Raw genomic sequence first — 21,900 nt, forward strand, 5'->3', positions numbered from 1 at the left:
TTTCTATTTTCCTAAAAGGAGAAAGCCCAAACCTACAGTTATAAAACTCTGGGTTAGGAAGTTTGGCTAAGGGACTAAAAGATAGGTCACTATGCTTGATCCCTGGTACCCAAGCAGTAGAAGAGAACTTCCTCGGGTGACCTCTGACCTCTCTCTGTGAACACTGCAGAAGGTCCAAGAATGTACACAAGTTCTCTCCCCCGCCACAACCCCCTCTCTCTGAGATAAAGGGTCAGACACATCACCTTCTGTGCCAGTGTCACACAGTTTGAAAATGAAGGCAGTGGGGCTGGAGAGAAGGCTCAGCAGCTAAGAGGGTTTGCTGCTCTTTTCAAAGACAAGTGCTTGATTCCTCGTACCCACCTCAGGTGGCTCTCAATGCTGTAAGAGGATAAAAGAAATAATGCCCCAGGCCAGGGGTAATGGAGCACACCTGTAACAATCAGTCCTTAGGACGCAGAGGCAGGCAGGTCTCTCTGAGTTTGATACCAGTCTGGTCTATATCTCTAGCTCCAGGACAGCCAGGGCTATACGGAGACTCTGCCTTTAAAAATATCCTACAATCGGTCCCCAGCTCCGAAAAAAAGAACCAAAAAAAAAAAAAAAAAAAAAAAAAAAAATCCCACAAATATCTTCAGGGTTGGGAGCCAAGGATAGCTTGCTTGGTAGAGAACTTGCTTGCTTCCCTTACAAGAGCTGGATTTAAGCCCCAGTGCCACCAGAAGGGGAAAGGCACCATGTAGTGACCACCTTTACTGTCTTCCAGTTTTTAAGGGGGAAAATGTGGAATAAAATAATAAAACAGGGGCTAGAAAGATGGGATGGGATGGGGATTAGGAGCCCATACTGCTCCAGAATACCAAAGTTCAGCTCTAGGGGATGCCCTCTTCTAAATGCTATCAGTACCAATACTCACACAACACACATAACCACACACAGACACACATAGGTACACATACTTTTAAAAAATAATAATAAATTTTTAGTTGAGCCTGGTAGCACACGCCTCTAATTCCAGTACTCATAAGGTAAAGGCATCTCTTCCCAAGGTCCTGAGTTCAAACCCCAGCAACCACATGGGATGCTCACAACCATCTGTAATGGGATCTGATGCCCTCTATATAATAAACAAATAAGGTAAAGGCAGGCAGATCTCTTGAGTTCCCAGCTAGCCAATCAATCAATCAACCAACCAACCAATCAATCGATCAATCAATCATCATGGCAACGCCATTTTACTTACCAATTTGAAGCTGCAAAGGAAAAACATGAAGAACTGTACATGGCAGGAGGCATGTGTGGGCAACACAAGTTTGTCAAAGATAGATATCAGATCACGATATAAATCCTTTGTTTTATTGTTATCAATTTTACCTACAGAGAAAATTTTAATTTTAATTTCATAAACACTTTCAAAGAAACACAACACCATTAAGAATCAGCATCTGAAAGCAGTGAAGTGCATGCCTTTAACACCAGCACACAGGAGGCAGAGGCAGAGGCAGGTGAATCTCTCTGAGTTCACAGCCAGCCTCGTCTACCAAATTAATTCCAGGATAACTAAGGCTGTTACATAGAGAAACTTTCTCTTGAAAAACCAAACTAACCAACCAACAAAAAAAAAAAAAAAAAAAAAAAAATCAGCATTTGTACCATGAGGCTCAAGAATAAAAAATAAGGAAAAGGCCAAAAAGCAAAAAAAGCAAATACAAACCAAACCAAAACCCAGCATTAAGCAGGCAGCAGTTTTGCTCCTGAATTATCTCAATGGCTCCAAACTGCTTCTCTCAGTGTAATCCAAGTGATAAGGAATCAAGGCCTTACTTCACACACTGCTGTGAAGCCAGTCTCATGCAGTCCAAGCTGGCCTGCAATTCTATGTAGAAAACGCTGATCTTGAACTCATATTCCTCCTGCCTCTACCTCCCAGAGTCTGAGACTACAGATATGGACTACTATGTCCACAACTTCTATGCTGATTAAACGCATTCCTTTTTTTTTTTTTTTCTTTTTTGGTTTTTGAGACAGGGCTTCTCTATGTATCCACACCTGTCCCAAGACTTGGGTCTCTAACTCAGGGATCCATCTACCTCTAACTCCCTTGTGCCACCAAGCCTTGCTAATAAACCCATTCTTAAACCACAGAAGAGTGCGTGGACATGAAGTTGTGTCCTGAGGACTGGTTTGCTCTGTAAAGTTGAAGTCCTGAGACTGGGTATAATGAAAACACCTGCCATCATGAATACAGGCATCATGCTAAGATGGTCAGTACACCACTAAACTTCCTGAGCATCTCAAATACAGGGGATTTCTTCTAAAGTCATCCAAACTCCATTAGCCCAACACTGAGAACATCATGCATGGGCTTTGAAGTTTACTACAAATACTGAAGTCTTAACCCCACTGCCTCCATTTTCAAACTGTGTGACACTGGCACAGAGGTGATGGACCTGGCCCTTTATCTCATCCTCAGGGTTTGGACCAACTCTAGGGTACCCTGGTGGTTACCTTGCACATGGCAGACATCGTCAATGTAGGAGAGCAGCAAGGACAGCAGGATGTCCAGGCGCTCTGCAGTGGGATGAGCCATCCGGCCAGGCCGCTCCTGCTCAGCTTTCTTCTCAGGGTCAGTTTCCTCATCTTCATCCTTTGAGCAAGTGGAAACCGACATTATAAAAGTCACAGAATCCTTAATGTCTGGGGAAACTGACACAGGCGACTATTTCTTCTAAAAGATGAGAAAACACACACACTGTCCCAGACTCTCAAGCAGAAATGTCGATCAGTCAGATACCGAATTTTAAATAAACACCAGTCTAGTCTCTCTCTCTCTTTTTTTTTTGGGGGGGGGGGGAGTGTGAGAGGGAGGGACTGGGACTGGATCCTCATGCAGACTAAGCATATATGTATCCCCAGCCCTGACTCTCAGGAAGACCCAGACAGAACTGGCTATGCCAACAACACATTCCCATGCCTGGCTCTGCAGTGCTGGTCACCTTTCCCAGATCTGGGTAGGCGTCTTAAAGCTATTGTGTGGTCTGCCAAGAACACACAGCCTCTGCAGTCACAGACTCAGAACCAATGTCCAGAATTCAAAGGTGGCACAGAGCCACAGGGATTCCTAATGAGTGAAGGGGTTTGCTAGTGATCATAGTCTGTCTCATCTCCAGAATCTACATGGGAGAAGAAAATGGACCCCAAAAAATTGACCTCTGGCCTATTCTCCCCATGGCACACATGTGTGCTACTACCTGCTCCATCCAGAAAACAGGCTCTCACTTAGTTTCCTCCCAGCTTTCTTGCACCCTGATGCCTGGATTCAACAGTACCTCAATTCAGCTCAAACTTTGGTCAGTTAACCTCTACAGTATACATTGTCCCAATTAAAGAATGACGACTTTAAGGCAAAACATAGGAACTAGGCCCCAGAGAGATGGCTTAGCTGTTAAAAGAGTACTAGCTGCTCTTCCAGAGGACCTGGGTTCTATTCCACATGACACCTCACTCCAGGCCACAGCAGTTTCTGACACCCTCACACAGACATGCAGAGAAAACACCATTGAACATAAATTTTAAAATAAAAACTAAACTGGGACATTTTGTGCTTGCTGTTTCCTCAGATGCTTGTGGTTTACAGAAACAACGAAAAATATTTGATGAATGAAAGTGACAAATTTCACCAAAAACAAACTTAAAACCTTAGACATAAGATAAGGTTACTGCACTTATCTTAAAAGGCTCCATTAGCATCTTATATAGGCAGTAAAAAACATGCCAGCACCAGGCATGTTATTTACCTGTAATCCCAACAACAGACTCATTTAAGAAGGTATTTACAAGTTTGTCAAACTCTTTGTGTATTTACCACAAGGACGTGTGCAGGCACACAGGTTGTTTAGTCTCATCTTCCTTGGGACTGCCATCCACCTCTGAACAGTCTCTCATTAAGCTAGAGGTCACCACTTATTCTAGACTGGCCCAACTGCCACACCAGAGGTCTTTCTGTCTGTGCCTCACTGGTGCTAGGATTCTGAGCACATGTCACTATACCCAACATTTTTATCTGGGGTCTAGGGGTCAAACTAAGGTCCTTATACACACAAGACAAGCACTCCGCCTGCACTGCTATCCTTCAGCCCCTCCACTATTCTAACTGAAATCCTTGAAAAAAGCTAAGCCAGTAGCTGTCTTTCCACACTCTGAAGTGATAAAGCTCCAAAGTAAGCTTCTGTTAGAAGAAATGCTAACAAGGACAAGAATCAAAATACAAGATTAAAACAAAGAAATGTAACCATCAATGCCAAAGCAAAGAGATGCTGACCATATTAAACAGTCCTTCTGCGGCGTCTGTCCCACCATAAGTCTGAGCTGCTGTCTCTTCAGCATCGTCAATATCCTGCCGCGACACACTCACCTGGATCATGAAAAATAAGTGAAAGCATTTAAAAATGTCGCTATTTGCAGCTGAAAATTACCCTACTAAATACACTTTCTATTGTTTGTCTTTCCAGACAGAGTCTCCCCACACAGCCCAGGCTGTCCTGGAACTCACTTTGTAGACCACACTGGTCTCCAACTCAGAGAGATGCCTCTGCAGCCTGAGTGCTGGGGTTAAAGGTCAGAGCCGCTGCACCAGGCTTACTGCACTTATTTTAAAGGGCTCCATCAGCATCTTATAAAGCACTACAACAGTGTTTTGTCAGCATGTGATAGAATACAACATAATCCCAACACTCAGGAGATTGAGACAAGAGAATCTACAATTCAAAGCTACCAGGAACTATAGAGACTCCCTTCAAGAAAAAAAGAAAAAGAAAGAAGGGAAGGAAGGAAAAGAAAAGATGAATATTGTAGGATGTGGCAGGCACGAGGAGGCTGGCCTTGGATTCAATAAACAAAATTCAGGGACTAGAGAGATGGCTCAGCTGTTCTTTTCCATCTGTCCGTCCATCCACCCTTCTATCCATCCATGCTTCCATGCATCCATGCATCCATGCATCCATGCATCCATCCATCCATCCATCCATCCATCCATCCATGCATCCATCCATGCATCCATCCATCCATCCATCCATCCATCTGGTTTTTCAGGGCATGATTTCTCTATGGAGCACTGGCTGGCCTAGAACTCATTCTATACATCAGGTTGGCCCCAAACTCTAGAAACCTGCCGGCCTTCACGGAGTGTGCTACTTCCACCAGCAGCTAAAAGCACTTTTTTTCCCTACGTTCAACTTCCAGCATCCACATGACAACTCGCACCCATCTTTAACTCTAGTTCCAGCCAATCTAACACCCTTTTCAGACCTCTGCACTTACCGCACACATAAGAGATGCGTAAACATACAATCAAACAAACATAAATACATACATAAACATTACATAAAATAAGACAAATTCATGGATGGATGGATGGATGGATGGATGGATGGGTAACTCAGAGCCAGGGAAGATAGCTTAGTGGGTAAAGGTAATTGCTACCAAGTCACTCAATCCCCAGAACAGACATGGTGCAAGGAGAGAACCAACTTCCATAAGGTGTTCTCTGATCGCCACATACATGCCACCGCACAGGATACAAAAAGTAATCAAATGTTTAAGGTGGGGGAAATCAAAAGCTGACAAAAATGAAAAATACTAAATGCTTTTCTCCACTAAGAATTCTATCTTGCTGGGCATAGCAATGCATGCTTTAACACCAGCACTCAAGAGGCAGAGGCAGGGGCAGGCAGATTTCTGTGAGTTCAAGGCCTACCTGGTACAGATAATGAATTCCACAGCAACCAGGAAGAAAGACCCTGTCTCAAAGAACAATAGCTGGTGGTGGGCAGGAGAGGTGTGCACACCTTTAATCTCAGCACTCAGGAGGAGGCAGAGGCAGGTGGATTTCTATGACTTTAAGGCCAGCCTGGTCTATAAAGTGAATCCAAGACAGCATGGGCTCTGTTAGAGAAAGAAACTCTGTCTTGAAAAACCGAAAAACAAAACAAAACAAAAATAAAAATAAAGAGTTGAAGAGTTGTTTCTCCTCAGGTTTTCAAGTATTCCCAATTCAAATATCCTATTCAACTATTCAAGCCCTATTCAAGTATCCCCAATTTTGAGCCATGCCTACACCTCAGACTCTCTAAAAAGCCTACCCCTAACCATCTGCAGTATTCACTGGCAAACCATCTCAGAAAACACCAGAAACTATTACAATTTTAATAAACTTTAATAATTTTTAATAAAAATTTCACATGCAAGGGCTAAAGAAATGGCTTGGCAGTTAAGAGCACTGACTGCTTTTGTTGAAGACAAGGGTTTGATTTTCCAACAGCTACACGGTTGCTCACAACCACCTCTAACTCCAATAGGGAATGCCTTTTCTGATCCCCACAGGTACAATCAATCAATCAAATATTAATTAATTGATTGATTGTGTATGTTATATATATACACATGCATGTTTCCATGCATGTGACCTAAATTTATACATTATGGGGGTAGGCCCAATGTAATCTATCAGGAGTCTCCCTCAATTGTTTTCAACCTTATTCACCAAGGCAGGGTCTTTCAGAACCTAGAGTTTGAAGATAAGGTTAGTTTAACTAACCAGCTAGCTTTGGAGACTATTTTTCCCTTCCAAGCACTTTCACTATTAGCAGGCCACAAAACCTACTCAAAGCTTTCATGAGCACTTTACTTGCAGAGCCATCTATGCAAGCCAAGTACAAAGACTTGCTTTGCTCATCCTTGATGGTACTGACCAGTCAGACTCTATTCTTCCAGATCCTCCCAACATTCACAGATTAAGTTGCCTCCCCCTTTTGAACACTCTTACTCCCTGCCCTGACCGAATTGTTTCACTAGCTTATTCTTAGTTCTCTAGCTACAACTACTTGGTGTCTTAGTGAAGAGACAACATGAACACAGCAACTCGTATAAAGGAAAACATTTAACTGGGGCTGGCTTAGTTTCACAGGTTTTAGTCCATTATCCTCATGGTGGGAAGCATGGCAGCGTGCAGGCAGACATGGTGCTGGAGGCGTTCTAAGCTCTACACCTTGACCTGAAGGCAGCAGCAGGAGACTGTATCCCACCCTGGGCTGAGCTTGAGCGTGAGACCTCAAAGCCAGCCCCACAGTGACACACTTCCTCCAACAAGGCCGCACCTACTCCAAAAGGCTGCACCTCCTAACAGTGCCACTCCCTATGGGTCAAGAACTCAAACACACGAGTCTGTGGGAGCCATACCTATTCAAACTACCACAGTAAGTACTCTCCAATTAGCCCCTACCTACAACTAAACCTGTCCAAACTGGAACATGTAACTTATGCAGCCTCATTCCTCTTTGTTTCTTTGAACAGAACAAAGCAGAACAAAGCCTGACACAAGTAAGAATTTTCAGACACAGATAGGTGCAGCATCTCATTTCAGCACCCATTCTGGGCCTTTTTCACACCGTATCATCATACACAGTCCCAACAGGCGGTCTGACTCACAGCACTCTCAGAATGCACCTCTGTCTTTGACGACTGCTTACTTTACACCTTGCCCTTAACCACAGACTGAACTGTCTGCAACTCCCAGAGAATAGGCTAAGTTCAAAAAGTATGACTAGAATGAAGCAAAGAATTAGACTGTTTTCCACATACAAATACATAGTCATAAATAAATAAAATAGTTCCATAAATAAAAATAGAGGGAAAAATACAGGCGATCTGATACTTACATCTAACTTGAGTGACTTTTCAATAATAAGCTCGAGAATTTCACGCCTCAACGTTGGGAAATATAAACTTATCCTTAATAGGTTATGAACATAGCATTCCTAAGCATGAGATATACAGAGATGAATAGTTCAGCACAATGCTTCAGGACATAAGTAAAACATAAATTACAAAACTTTTATTTTAAATACATAAACAGAAAACTTTCTAAACTGTACCGTGCAAATGTATATATGTTAAGTATAATTAATTCAATCATCCCCAGTCAGTGTTTCTACTTAGTAACACACTATTGACTTCTGGTAACTTTCTTTCTAATCTACCCAGCTGTGGTGCTGAGGATCAAATCCAGGACTTTATGTAAGCTACCCAAGCATTCTGCCACTGAGCTCCATCTGCAGCCTCCCTAGTAACTCTTGTGTATGTGTAAGCATTTAACACAAAAGTTATTTCTGAAACGGATTCTAACCATGACTTACACATAATAATGACACTAAGAATCCCAAAGAATTAGACACTTAGGTGTGGTAGGCCACACCTATAACCCCAGCACTTAAGACATCCTGAGGCCAGACTGGCCTACAGATTAAGATCCTGTTTCAAAAAAATATGTTAACAAAAAGAAAACAACATGAGGAATGTTCTCAGTCTTCTCTCTTGATTTTTTTGGGATAGGATCTCACACTAGCTAAGAATAGCCCTCAGACTGTGGGATTACAGACCTATACCACAACTCAGTGAAACAGAGGTCCTGAGTTTAAAAATCTAGAAAGGTATTTTTAAGGTATTAATATTAGGGGCTGAAGAGATGGCTCAGCGGTTAAGAGCACTCACTGGCGGCTCTACCAGAGGACCCAGGTTCAATTCTCAGCACCCACATGGCAACTCACAACTGTATGCAACTCCAGTTCCAGGGATCTGACACCCTCATATACACACACAAGCAGGTAGAACACCAATGTACATAAAATAAAATAAATCATTAAAAAATGTTAAAGAAATTCAGAGTAATAATTAACAGTAATAATACCATCTAAAATAAAGTCACAAAACAATTTTCCGTGAAAGATGTCTTACCAGTGTTCTCTCTGATTTCCTCACAAATGGAAATTTTTCTACCAGTATTGGCATTAGAAACCATGGTGTCCTATTTAAAAAAAAAAAAAAAGCAATGCATGTTAACTGGACTGGACTTTCTAAGATGCTGGCACTGGCATCCTATTAGCACTAAGGATGTGAGAGGCAAAAGACACTTGCCTCAAGCAGGGAGGCCAAGTCAAGGCCTCTCAGAGAAAACCTTTAACAACTTACATAAGAATATGCTTTGCTCACTTTGTCATGGCAAATCAAGACAAACTTTTCTTCTAGAGAAGCTTAACAGACTTCAGTTTAAAATTCAAAATATCTATCATTACATAAGTATATTAAAGAGGCAAAGTACCATTAACTTGAGATTTTTTTTTAAATTAAGACAGGGTCTCATGAGGCCGCTAGCATCAAACTGTGTGTAGCCAAAAATCCCGCGAAATGCCTAACTCTCCTGTCCCCATCTTCCCAACTGCTGAGCTTCCATATATGCAGTACACCACACCCATTCCTACCTTCCCACTCTTAGGTGTCAAAAGTAAAGTTACCAGGAAAACCCACACGGCCTCCAAGCTTTTTTTTTTAAAAGATGTATTTATTTATTGTATATAAGTACACTGTAGCTGTCTTCAGACACCCCAGAAGAGGGCATCAGATCCCATTACAGATGGTTGTGAACCACCATGTGGTTGCTGGGAATTGAACTCAGGACCTCTGGAAGAGCACTCAGTGCTCTAACCACTGAGCCACTTCTCCAGCCCCGCCTCCAACCTTTTATAATGCAGTTCATTCATATGGCACAGTACAAGTGTACATACAGGATCTTGGTAGAAGTATTTAGATACCATATCCTTTGGAGATAAAAGTAAAAATACCCACTTCTATACAAAACAGAGGTAGGACCACTATGTGTAAGTTAAATATAAAACAGTTAAACAGGCATGAGATGATTTGGAGGGACAGACATTTGCATCTTGAGTTTGAGCTCCAACTACAAGGTGGCAGAATGGAATCTACTCTGATAGATGTCTTCCGACCAGTATGATGGCACACTGAACACCTATGCCTACACACAAATTAAATTTTTAAATAAATCAAAATAACAAACATAACAAACAGGAAATAGAAACACCATTTTCAACATGTGCTATCAACACAACTGAAAAAGAGCATATAGCCCAGCTTTTAATGCTATAGTGCTTTATAATCCACTAATCTACTAATCATCTCTTTCCTCCCTCCAGAGATGTATGCACACATTACAGGCAGGTGACCCACCAGAACTAACCCCCAACCTGTTAAACCAAACATTATGACTCAAAGTCAACAAAATACTCACGAAGGGACATATCTTGTTATTATTTGCAAGGCTTTGTGACATGTGTCAAAATTTGCAGGAAGATCTACAAAGAAAAATTTGAAAGTATAAACATCAAAACTAAAAACTGCAAAATCATGTTCCTAAAGCTAAAAGCACTTTCTAACCAAAACTCAGTAACTGAGTAGACACGAGTAGAGAAATAAGAATTGCATGGTTTGTCCCTTCAATTAACAATGAGGATTACACAGATTAATTATGTCACACTGCATAGACTCTTCCAAAAGAGCTATAGTTCTTGGTGAAGCATGACAACACTTGCATATAACGAAACACTCCAGAGGCTGAAGCAGGACTGCTGTGAGTTGGAGGCCAGGCCAGATCTACAGACACTACTTGAAAAATAAAGTAAAATAAAATGGGGGGGGGGGGGTGTCAGCTGGTAGACTGGTTGCCTAACATTCACAAAACACTGAGTTCAATCTACACAAAACAGATATGGCAGTATATAGTGTAATCCAGCATTCAGAAAGTAGGGAAAGAAGATGTGTAAGTTCTGGGATACATAAGGCCCTGTCTCCAGTGAGGGCTGGGGAGAGCTATTTAATAATACTCTTAGGGTAGGTGACTGCCCAATAGGGGTGTGTCAACAGAGTCTATCAAGCTGGGTGTGGTGGTGCACGCCTTTAACCCCAGCACTCAAAGGCAGAAGCAGGTGGATCTCTGTGAATGTGAGGCCAACCTGGTCCACATGAATTTCAAGACAGCCAGGACCACATAGTGAGACCCTCCCTGTCTCAAAAAAAAAAAAAAAAAAAAAAAAAAAAAACCACCAACCGAAAGAATCTATCAAAGGCTATCATTCGTTGTTGTCCTCCAGGAGAATAAGCGGTGAGATTTTTACCGTGCATTCTAATCTATGTTCAAAGATCTTACTTACTGTCATCTTCATCCTCAGACTCTGAAACATCAATGCCACCTTCCTTGACAATAACTCGGGCTTTGGAGGAAAAGGGAAATTTGTTATTCTATCCTGTCATGGGCATAAACAATGAACAGGTCTTTTTAAAGGTGAGAGACATTAAAGATCACTTAGAGTTGAGAACTAGCTCTTCCAGAGGGCCAGATCCCCTTCACACACATGGCAGCTCACAAATGCCTGTAATTCTAGTTCCAAGGGATCTGACACACCCTTGTAGCCTCTCTGCATGCAGGGTACACATACAGACATGTAGGAAAAACCTGAAATTAAGTGAGTTGGACTACATCCACGTGCTTCCTGCCTGTGGTGCCTTATGCCATCACAGGGCTCTGTAAAGTAGCAGTCATCAGAAGCACCACCATGACCTGAGCCCATATATGTGAGCCCAGCAAACTACAGACTTTTGAATAAGGAAGGTAAGGGCAGAGAAAACAAGTGAGGGGTGGGGGAGAGGAAGAAGAAAATCCATTTTTACAAGCAAAATCCATCTACTTACGAGGTACAAAATGAGAAGCAATCATGCTGAGACATGGTCTAAGGAAGACAGTCTGTGCTGACACAAGATTACCAAGAAAAGCCAAATACTCCTCCACCACCGTCTGACTTCTATTCAACCAGGGCAATCTCTAGACATGGAAGAGGAAGATGACAGAAGGGTGTACACACTGTTTTCAAAGTACAAAACTATCTGCTAGTTAGCGAAATAAAGTGAACTTACCAATATGATGTTTATAAGTTGCTCAAAGTCTTTTGTCAAGTACATGACAGAGGAACGAAATTCCAGCAGCCAGTTAATGATCTGATCATCCTTAAGTAAAAACAAAACAAACAAACAAAAAATAAATCACAAGCTGTCTAGTGTTACAGAAAAGTAATGGATCTACTGTGTACATCCTCTATCAATAACATGATAAACTCCAGAAAAAAAAAAAGCTTCACTAAGATGTGGCAGAGAGGCTGGCCATAGTGTGTACTCCTGTGGTCTTAGCCTGTGAGAAACAGGCTGTGTGTCAAAGGCCTGAGTTATATACTAAATTGCAGACCAACTCAGAGATTACATACGAAGGGTTAAATGTAGGGCACCTTTCCTACAGTGTTGGAGAGCCTGGATTTGCTGTCCAGCACTCCCACACAAGCTTGGTAACCTGAGTCTGACCACCAAAAGCCATGTAGATATGAAAAAAGGCAAGTCTAGGGACTAGAAAGGTGGCTAAGCAGTCAAGAGCACTGGTTACTCTTCCAGAGGTCACAGGATCAATTCCCAGCATCTGCATAGTGCGTCACAACCATTTGTACCTCCAAATACCAGAGAATCCAACACTCTCCTCTGGCTTCTTTAGACCACAGCAATGTGCACTGTGCCCACACATACACAAAAGGGAAAACACCTGTACACAAGAAATAATCATCTTTAAAAACTCTGAATCTCTTCTTTAAAAGGGGAACAAGAATACCCTTGGCAGGGAATAGGGAGGCAAAGGTTAGAACAGAGGCTGAAGGAACACCCATTCAGAGCCTGCCCCACATGTGGCCCATACATATACAGCCACCCAATTAGATAAGATGGATGAAGCAAAGAAGTACAGGCTGACAGGAACCGGATATAGATCTCTCCTGAGAGACACAGCCAGAATACAGCAAATACATAGGCGAATGCCAGCAGCAAACCACTGAACTGAGAATGGGACCCCCGTTGAAGGATTCAGAGAAAGAACTGGAAGAGCTTGAAGGGGCTCGGGACCCATATGAACAACAATGCCAAGCAACCAGAGCTTCCAGGGACTAAGCCACTACCTAAAGACTATACATGGACTGACCCTGGACTCTGACCTCATAGGTAGCAATGAATATCCTAGTAAGAGCACCAGTGGAAGGGGAAGCCCTTGGTCCTGCCAAGACTGAACCCCCAGTGAATGTGATTGTTGGGGGGAGGGCGGTAATGGGGGAAGGATGGGGAGGGGAACACCCATACAGAAGGGAAGGGAGAGGAGTTAGGGGGATGTTGGCCCAGAAACCGGGAAGGGGAATAACAATTAAAATGTAAATAAGAAATACTCAAGTTAATAAAGATGAAAAAAAAAAAAAAACTCTGAATCTACAAGTCCTTTTATTTCTGCCTGTGCCCACACACAAAAATAAATAAAAAATTTAAGCTTTTTAATAAAAAAAGCCAATCAGCCACAAGACACAGTGGCACCTATCTGTAACTCCAACATTCACAAAGAGTGGGAGGAAGGCCTCAAGTTTGAGAAAAGCCTACACTTTACAGCTTCTAAACCCCAACAGAACAGAACAAAACAAAACCTGGGGCTGCGGCTCAATGACACAGCCGTGCCTAGCATGCTTACATCTTAGCTCTCAATCGCCAACACTGAAAGAGTAAGAACTACAAGAACAGTCAGCCTCAGGGAGCCCTGATTAGGAACAGAGCACACACAGCACTCTGAAGAAGGCAGCCACAACTGCTATCATTCTTTCTGTGCCAAGAATCTGCTGAGATGGGCGGGGCTTAGAAGCAGCACAAAAGTTCGAGTTAGCAGTACTCAAAACCCAGTTTAACCCCAAAACTACTACACAATACAGAAAACTGGGACTGAGGCTGGAGAACTCATTGTTCTTGCAGAGAACCCAAGTTCAACTTCCAGGTTTCACACACACACAAATATATATACACATACATACATCTATATTTTGGAAGGGAGGAAGCTGATGCGATGTTCAACAGGTAAAAGATCTTGTTGAGCAATCACGATCCTCATGTCCCATAGTGGGAGAAGAGACAGATTCCTGAAAGACTCCTAAAAGTTGTTTTCTGATCTCTACACATGTTGTGGTATATACAACCCACCTCTCACCCCCCCCCACATATGTAAAATGGGGTTAGTTTGGTTATTTCTCTTTTGTTTTTGAGATTGGGTCTCCATATATAGCCCTGGCTGTCCAAGAACTCCCAAAGTAGACCAGGCTGGCCTCAAACTCATAGAGATCTGCCTGTACCTGCCTTTGCCTCCCTAGTCCTGGGACTAAAGGTGTGAACTACCATGCTAAATGTATTTATTAAAGTTTAAAAAAAAAAGATGTTCTGAGGGCTCCATTCAAGCTCTGAGATACAGCCTCAGAGTGAGGAAAATCTGTTCAAAGAAACTACAGTGCAGCACAAAGACACTACAGTGCAACGCATAGACACTACAGTGCAGCACAAAGACACTACAGTGCAGCACAAAGACACTACAGTGCAACACACAGACACTACAGTGCAACACAAAGACACTACAGTGCAACGCACAGACACTACAGTGCAACGCACAGACACTACAGTGCAACACAAAGACACTACAGTGCAACGCACAGACACTACAGTGCAACGCACAGACACTACAGTGCAACGCACAGACACTACAGTGCAACGCACAGACACTACAGTGCAGCACAAAGACACTACAGTGCAGCACAAAGACACTACAGTGCAGCACAAAGACACTACAGTGCAGCACAAAGACTGCAGAAGAAACTACAGAAGGAAAGAAAAGCCTTAAATCTCAGGAGCTCTTAAAGAGTTATATATTTGTGGGTAACATTCTAACAGAGAGAAAGCATGTTTTCAGAATACAAAGTAATTCTGTTCAGCTCTAGCACACAGTGACTATCTAACAAGTGACTCTAATGAGCAAAGAAGTGCCACCCAGAGCACAGAAGCCATGCATGCCAGGCATGGAAGCAGAAAGGTCTGCTGAGGTCTGGGAAACAGACACAATGAAGGAGACATCATCTGCTTAAGAGAACCAGAGAAGGCTCAAAGCAGCTGACGTCTCAGCAGCTTGGAGATTACAGGCAGTGCTCTAAGATTGTATCGCATGTTAACTCATGCATTCCTTACTACTGTTCACAAAGCAGGTACTACTCATCTCCTATTTTACACAAGGGCACTAACGTGCGTATGCAAAACCTCACCCTGGGAAGAAGCAATGTTGTCAGAGCCAATGTTCCAATAAAGTGTTAAGGAAAACAAACCTTCAGCCACAAAGAAAAGACATTCAGACATACAGGTGAAGAGTGACAGATTTAAAATATGAAGTATCTCTAAAGACTATACATGGACTGACCCTGGACTCTGACCCCATAGGTAGCAATGAATATCCTAGTAAGAGCACCAGTGGAAGGGGAAGCCCTGGGTCCTGCTAAGACTGAACCCACAGTGAACTAGTCTATGGGGGGAGGGCGGCAATGGGGGGAGGGTTGGGAGGGGAACACCCATAAGGAAGGGGAGGGGGGAGGGGGATGTTTGCCCGGAAACCGGGAAAGGGAATAACACTCGAAATGTATATAAGAAATACTCAAGTTAATAAAAAAAAAAAAAAAAAAAAAAAAAAAAATATGAAGTATCTCTTAAGACTAAGCACGGAAGACAACTGTTATCATCTGTACTGAAGGTTAATCTTCATTCTTCTACAGATAGAAAGGTTTTAAGTAAGGGATGACATGCCTAGGCATGCCCATGGACTGACGAGTCAGGCTGCACTGTTCAGAATGCATCTACAGGGAGGAAGACAGACTGGCAGGATCTAAAGAGTGAAGTCATTAGAAGAACTAAGACTTGAGAGCACCAATAAAGCCACACATGAAACACTCTCTTTTTTTTTTTTTTTTTGCATCAACATGGATGAACAATTGCTATAGGTGAGAAAGACTACAACATTCCTAGCTCAAGAACTGGTTTAATCAATAAACCAGTTTAGTATACAGAAGGCTATAAAGAAGAGGGTTTGGGGAAGAGATGAGTATGACCAGTCATATTGGAGCACATTAACAATTCTGGTAGAGGCAATGTCTTAGGTCCACAAGAGCTACAGCACATGCATTCAGGAGTTACCAACTTAGAGGTAGATTTCAGAGCCTGCAGGGATCACACAGGATGACTACTGAGTAAAATAAAAGAATCATGTTAAAAAATTCAGAGCTTTAAAAAATGCTTTTAAAAATTCAGTGCTAGGGGCTAGAGGCTGGAGAGATGGCTCAGTGGTTAAGAGCACTGACTGCTCTCCCCAAGGTCCTAAGTTCAATTCCCAGCAACCACATGGTGGCTCACAACCATCTGTAATGGAATCCAATGTTTTCTTCTGGTGTGTCTGAAGAAGACGGTAACAGTGTATTCACATACATTAAATAAACTTAAAAAAAAAAAAAAAGATTCAGGGCTGGAAAGGCGGCTCAAGTAGGTGAAGAGTACCTATTTGTCTTCCAGAGGGCCTGGATTCAGTTTCCAACACCCACATAGCTGCTCACAACATATGGGCTCCACGGGCACCAGGTGTACACACACATAGTGAACACAGACACATACAGGCAAATACTCATACATGTAAAGTAAATCTTAAGAAAAAAAACATTCAATACCAAAGTTAAGAACCTATCAAACAATAATGTATATAATAAAGAACCTACGAGGACAGAAAGGTCAAGGACATGAAGTAAGGGTGGGCAACAGTGTCAACTGCTGACTGGGTAGAAGGCTAGCAAATACCCACTGAAATGAGCATGTGAGGGATTAGTGGGATAGGCCAGGGGTGGTGGCACACACCTTTAATCTCAGAACTATCTATGCAGAGGCAGAAGGCTCTCATTGGGGCTGGCCTGGTCTACATAGTTCCAGAACAGCCAGGGCTATGTACAGATCTGTCTCTCAAGAAAGGAGGAAATGAAAAATTACTAGGGATAAAAATATAATCACTGGTAACTTTTGTCAAGTAATTAGAGTAGTAATAAATTGACTTAAATGAAAAAAAGGTCAGGAGGAATGGGGGGTGTACAGACTGTGAACAGAAGCAAAATCACAGCTAATCATAGCAAATCATCCTTACTTCAGGTTGGAGGCTGCTCTAAGACATCTTAGATATCAACTCATTGAGTCTTCTTGCTCCCCCCTTTTTAAAAAAATGTTATGGGTATAAGTGTTCTGCCAGCATGTATGTACATGCACCGTGTACATGCAGGAGAGAACAAAAGGTTTCATAGCCCCTGAAAAAAGTTACAGAGAGTTGTTAGCTGTCCTGTGGGTGCTGGGAACAGAACCTGGGTCTTCTGAAATAACACCAAGTGCTCATAACCACTGCTTCAATCTCTCTAGCCCACCCCCTTTAGTCACCATATGGGTAGAAGAGGCAGCTTAGTCATCCAACCACTAGATACCAGGAGTTCTTCCTCTACTTCTGATAACCAAAGGTGGGTCCAGCCATTGTTAAGTGACCAACGGATGACAAGATTGCTCCTAGTTGATAACCACAGAGTTAAATAAGACAGGATCATAGAGAGCAAACTCTAAAAGACAAACTAGGACCATTGGTACAAATATGGCAGCCTGGAGTCAACCCAAGAGACCCACATGGTAGAAGGACAGAGCCAACTCCCACCCTTGCTGTAGCATGCATGGTTATGCACACATGGGTATGCACACATGTGCAAAAATAATTAAAAGTGATAAATATAGTAAAATTACTTTTTAAAATTACCTTTATATCAGGATCAGACAGCTGGTTCTTCAACAACTCTAAGTCATTTGTTTCACCCTAAACAAAGAAACGAGAAAATTACAAAGTGCAATTACTATGGTTTCCTTTAAATATCAATAGAATTTCTATTATGCCTTAGTATCTGATGGAATTGCAAAAGGAACTGTGAAACTTCCACACACCCTCACAGTAATAAAGTCAAGACTATAAGCCTTTTAAGAATTCACATTTAAGGCAGGCCTGGCTGCTTTATATGCCCATAATCCTAGCTATTCAGAAAGCAAGTCTAAGGCCACCCATCTACACAACCCTATCTCAAATATAAAAAGTAAAAAACACAAGGCCTATAGTTACAGCTTAGTGGTAGAGGGCCTATCCGAGGTTTGATCCTAGCAAAGAAAAACAACCAAAGCAACAAGGAACTTCTGTTACCAGAATCAGAGGTCTAGGACAAGGGAGGCATAAACAGCCACTCATCCAGCTATATAGGTATGTGGACACTTGCATACTACAGAATATTCTAATGAGACTTCTAAAAGTATGAATAAAAAGCACTGTAATGATACATGCCACCATGAATTTAGATAGCATCTATTTAAATGTATTGCTCTATGTGGAAATTATAAAACACAACATCTAGAAGAAGCACTTAACAAAACCAAAGATCGCTAACGTATTCTTCTACAGTAAAGCTTAGGTAACTCCTGAAGAGATAAAATGGTACCGGGCAATGGTGTCCATGCCTTTAATCCCAGTACTCGGGAGCCAGAGGCAGGCGGGTCTCTGGCCTAAAAAGAGAATTCCAGAACAGACAGGACTACACAGAGAATCCCTGTCTTGGAGAAGAGAAAGAAGGTGGGGGAAGGGGGATGGTTTAGTAGAGCCAGGCATGGGGTTACACAGTAAGAAGGCAAAGACAGCTAGATCTCTATAAGTTCAAGGCCAGCACAGGCCACAAAGCAGTTCTGGGCCAGCCAGAGCTATACAGGAAGACGCCATCTCAAAAGAATACAAAGCTATTTAATCAGAGTAAGTGTAGTTCCAAGCTTAAGGCAAGAAGACTGGAGTTAGACATCAGACAGGGCTACACAAACGAACAACAGTTACTCTAACTTCTTTAATTTTAGCACTTGCTAGTTTTCAAGATATATACGGCATTTTAAGTCTTAAACCTCACCACACTTGTTTTGGTTACCTTTAAGCTTACAGAATCATGCACATCACTAAATATTCTATTTCACTAAATATTCACTAAATATTTCCCTCCATTCCATCTTTTTAGTCTAGCAGTTCTCAACCTGTGGATGTCTACCCTTTTGGGGACTGAACCCCTTTCACTGGTGTCGCCTAAGACCATCAGACAGCACAGATACTTACATTATAAGTCATAACCATAGCAAAATTACAGTTATGAAGTAGCAAAGAAAATAATTCTATGGTTGGGGGTCACCGCAACATGAGAAACTGTATTAAAAGGGTCAAAGCATTAGGAAAGTTGAGAACCTCTGTTTTAGACAGAGGCTAGTCTCAAACTCAGGGATTCACCTGCTGCCTTCAAATGCTAGGATTAAAGGCACAAGCCACCAAGCCCGGAGTGAAATTTATCTTTAGCCTAAGGACGGAGCTCAACTAGAACTGTTTTCCTGGTGTGGACAAGGTTCTAGTTCCAGTGCCCACCACTGAGAAACGTAAATCATAAATGCACACATAAACACTAAAGTTCACCTTGTTCTGTTACTGCTGTGTTTGTTTGCTTTGGGGGTGTACTCAGGAGGAATGCAAAGTCTTGATAGTTTGCTCTTCAGTATAGCACCCATTAAACCAAACCCTATCAAGGTAAAGCCCAGATCTCCTCATACCTTTTTGTACTTCAGTAAGACGTCTGTCACAGTTCCACCAAACCGAACAGTTTTTCTTGGGGGAGAACTGAAGAAATCACTCTCTAATGCAAGCATGTTTGAAAGCCTGAAGAACCAGGAATACCAGTTGTTAAATTCATGACAGAGAATGACAACAGTAAGCATTACTAAACCAACATCATTTTGTGTGATGAGGTTTAAGTTTCTTAAATGATATATATACCTGCTTCCAACCTTCTCCCCCACGAATCCACTCTTCACTCACTAAAACTGTCTTCTTGCAGCACTTACAATAAGAATTCAAACTCAAACTCCTAATACTTAGAAAGCAACATTTGGGAAGATGAGGCAGACCTAGGCTACAGAGTGAGATCTCAAATTTTATTTTATTTTTTTTAAGAGTAAGGGAAGGGAAAAAATAGAATTAAAAAAAAAAAACCTCTGTATTCCTATATTAACCCTGTAAGATCCTGTTTAACCATCCACCTTTCCTAACTCTGATGTCATGATACAATCGTTTGTTAAAAGTATGATGTCCTTTTTATTCCTCAAACTTGTCAAGCTGGTTCCCATTCCACTTGCTACTCACTGTTAGAAACACCCTTCATACACACACACACACACACACACACACACACACACACACACACACAAGGCTGGAGCTCAAATGTCAGAGGCCTTTTTCACCAGAACCTCTCACACTCACCCTTTATTTATCCTGCTGTAAAGTTGTAGTTCTTCACAGCATTTACTGAAACTATACCTGAAACTATCTTATCCGTTTATTGCCCACCCCCACTTCCCCACCTCCAGTTCTGTTGAGTATGAGAACATTAGTCTCTGGATAAGCTAATGTCCCCAGTGTCTTCTTAACACAGCATGTACATACTTCATAAACAACTATTATTATTCTGTACAAGGTTTACTTTGTTTAGATTAGCTTCCAAATGTTTTATAGGAATAGGCATTTTTAAATGTTAGGCAAAAACAAAAAACCAAAAACCAAAAAAACCAAAAAACCGATTGCTTAGATAATATATGGTAATATATGGTTCCACTATGCTACTGCTCGCTTCTGCAGAAACAAATTTCAAACAAAATTTTGGCGATTCAATAGGTCTCCAGTGACAGCTTTCCCCTGGATATACAAAACCCTGGAAATGCCGTCCACGTCTTAGCCAAGAGAGGGAAGAAAAAAGGAGCGGACGATTTGCCTATAGTCCCAAAAGGGTGCCCCCAAGAGTGAGTGGAAGACAATGGAACAGACAAGACTCGCTAACGCAGCTTCGCCCGGGCAGAGAGGACCAGTGGCTCCTGCGCACTTGGGCCAAGCCCGCACGCCAGGACCCCTCCGAGCCCTAGTCACACCCCGAGCGCTCTCAGCCGGCTCGAGCCCCGCACACGCAGGCGGAGGTCGTCCAGATCTTACCCAGTCCGCGACGCACTCAGCGTGGCAGAGCCCGTAGCCGCCACGTCGCTCGACAAGCGCGTGTGGAGCAGCGGGGCCGCCATTCGGCCTAGGCAGAGAGATCGCTGGGCCTTGCGCCGGAAGCCACGGCCTGCCCGCCCCGGAAGTCGCGCTGGGGGAGCCGAATGCGGCCCATGTGAGCGAGCGGAACGATCGCAGCTAGAAGGCAAGTAGACTTTCGCCTGGCCCTAAGCTGTCTGAAGCTTCCCTAAGAACAGGCGGGCACAGCTAGGCGGGGCCAACAGTGGCCGGGTTTCTCAGAACCGCCTTCAGAAAGAAGCTTGCCATAGTGGTGTGCGCATGTAACCCTGGTACTGGAAGTGGAGGCAGCCAATGGGTAAAATATTAGGGCCTGAGTTACCCAGGTAAAAAGCACAGTTTGATGTTAGTAATGCTGGCACTTGGTGGCTGGATAAATGGCTCAGTGAGTGGTTAAGGGCACCGACTGCTCTTCCAGAGGTCCTGAGTTCAAACCCCGGCAACTACATGGTGACTCACAACCATCTGTAATGAGATCTGATGCCCTCTTCTGGTGTGTCTGAAGACAGCTATAGTGTACTGATATAATAATAATAATAATAATAATAATAATAATAATAATAATAATAATAATAATAATAGTAATAGTAATGCCAGCACTGGAGAGGTAGAGATAAAAGGATCTCTGGGACTCGCTGACCGGCCAACCTTGCCTTTCTGGCAAACACACTGTGCATTGACCTCTGTGAACATTCAAGAACCCACGTGTACATATTTGTTTAAATCAAAGAAATTGTCTTCACGGTGGAGAGATTTGACTGAACAAAATACAAGATCTGTACATTATTTTAGACGCATATTTTAGACCTTACTCTGTGCGAAACACGTATTACACAGTTCTGAGGCAGACCTAGGCTACATGGAGACTGTGGTGAAAAACAGAGGAGAGAGTTAGACGGATATTACCACGGCCAAGGAAACCCAGGCTG

At 42.5% G+C, this 21,900-nt stretch overlaps 1 protein-coding gene across 2 annotated transcripts in view; it reads right to left on the reverse strand.

Moving 5' to 3' along the window:
* Positions 1 to 21,025, reverse strand: part of Rrn3 (RRN3 homolog, RNA polymerase I transcription factor) — a 35,323-nt gene extending 14,298 nt beyond the window's left edge. Inside the window, exons 1-12 of one of the 2 annotated variants that reach the window (XM_008767458.4) lie at positions 20,894 to 21,025; positions 19,465 to 19,570; positions 17,606 to 17,662; positions 11,818 to 11,907; positions 11,596 to 11,725; positions 11,058 to 11,117; positions 10,139 to 10,202; positions 8,791 to 8,860; positions 7,716 to 7,814; positions 4,322 to 4,414; positions 2,509 to 2,647; positions 1,244 to 1,374 (exon numbers count right to left, since the gene is read on the reverse strand). In XM_008767458.4, the coding sequence (XP_008765680.1) occupies positions 1,244 to 1,374; positions 2,509 to 2,647; positions 4,322 to 4,414; positions 7,716 to 7,814; positions 8,791 to 8,860; positions 10,139 to 10,202; positions 11,058 to 11,117; positions 11,596 to 11,725; positions 11,818 to 11,907; positions 17,606 to 17,662; positions 19,465 to 19,570; positions 20,894 to 20,976 (1,122 nt within the window). In that variant the 5' untranslated portion in view covers positions 20,977 to 21,025. The remainder of the gene's footprint in view (positions 1 to 1,243; positions 1,375 to 2,508; positions 2,648 to 4,321; positions 4,415 to 7,715; positions 7,815 to 8,790; positions 8,861 to 10,138; positions 10,203 to 11,057; positions 11,118 to 11,595; positions 11,726 to 11,817; positions 11,908 to 17,605; positions 17,663 to 19,464; positions 19,571 to 20,893) is intronic. The other variant, NM_001135846.1, reaches the window with a different exon arrangement.
* Between the last annotated feature and the right edge of the window lie 875 nt (positions 21,026 to 21,900).

The sequence above is a fragment of the Rattus norvegicus genome, chromosome 10, assembly GCF_036323735.1.
Source record: "Rattus norvegicus strain BN/NHsdMcwi chromosome 10, GRCr8, whole genome shotgun sequence".
In the NCBI taxonomy this organism is placed as follows: Eukaryota; Metazoa; Chordata; class Mammalia; order Rodentia; family Muridae; genus Rattus; species Rattus norvegicus.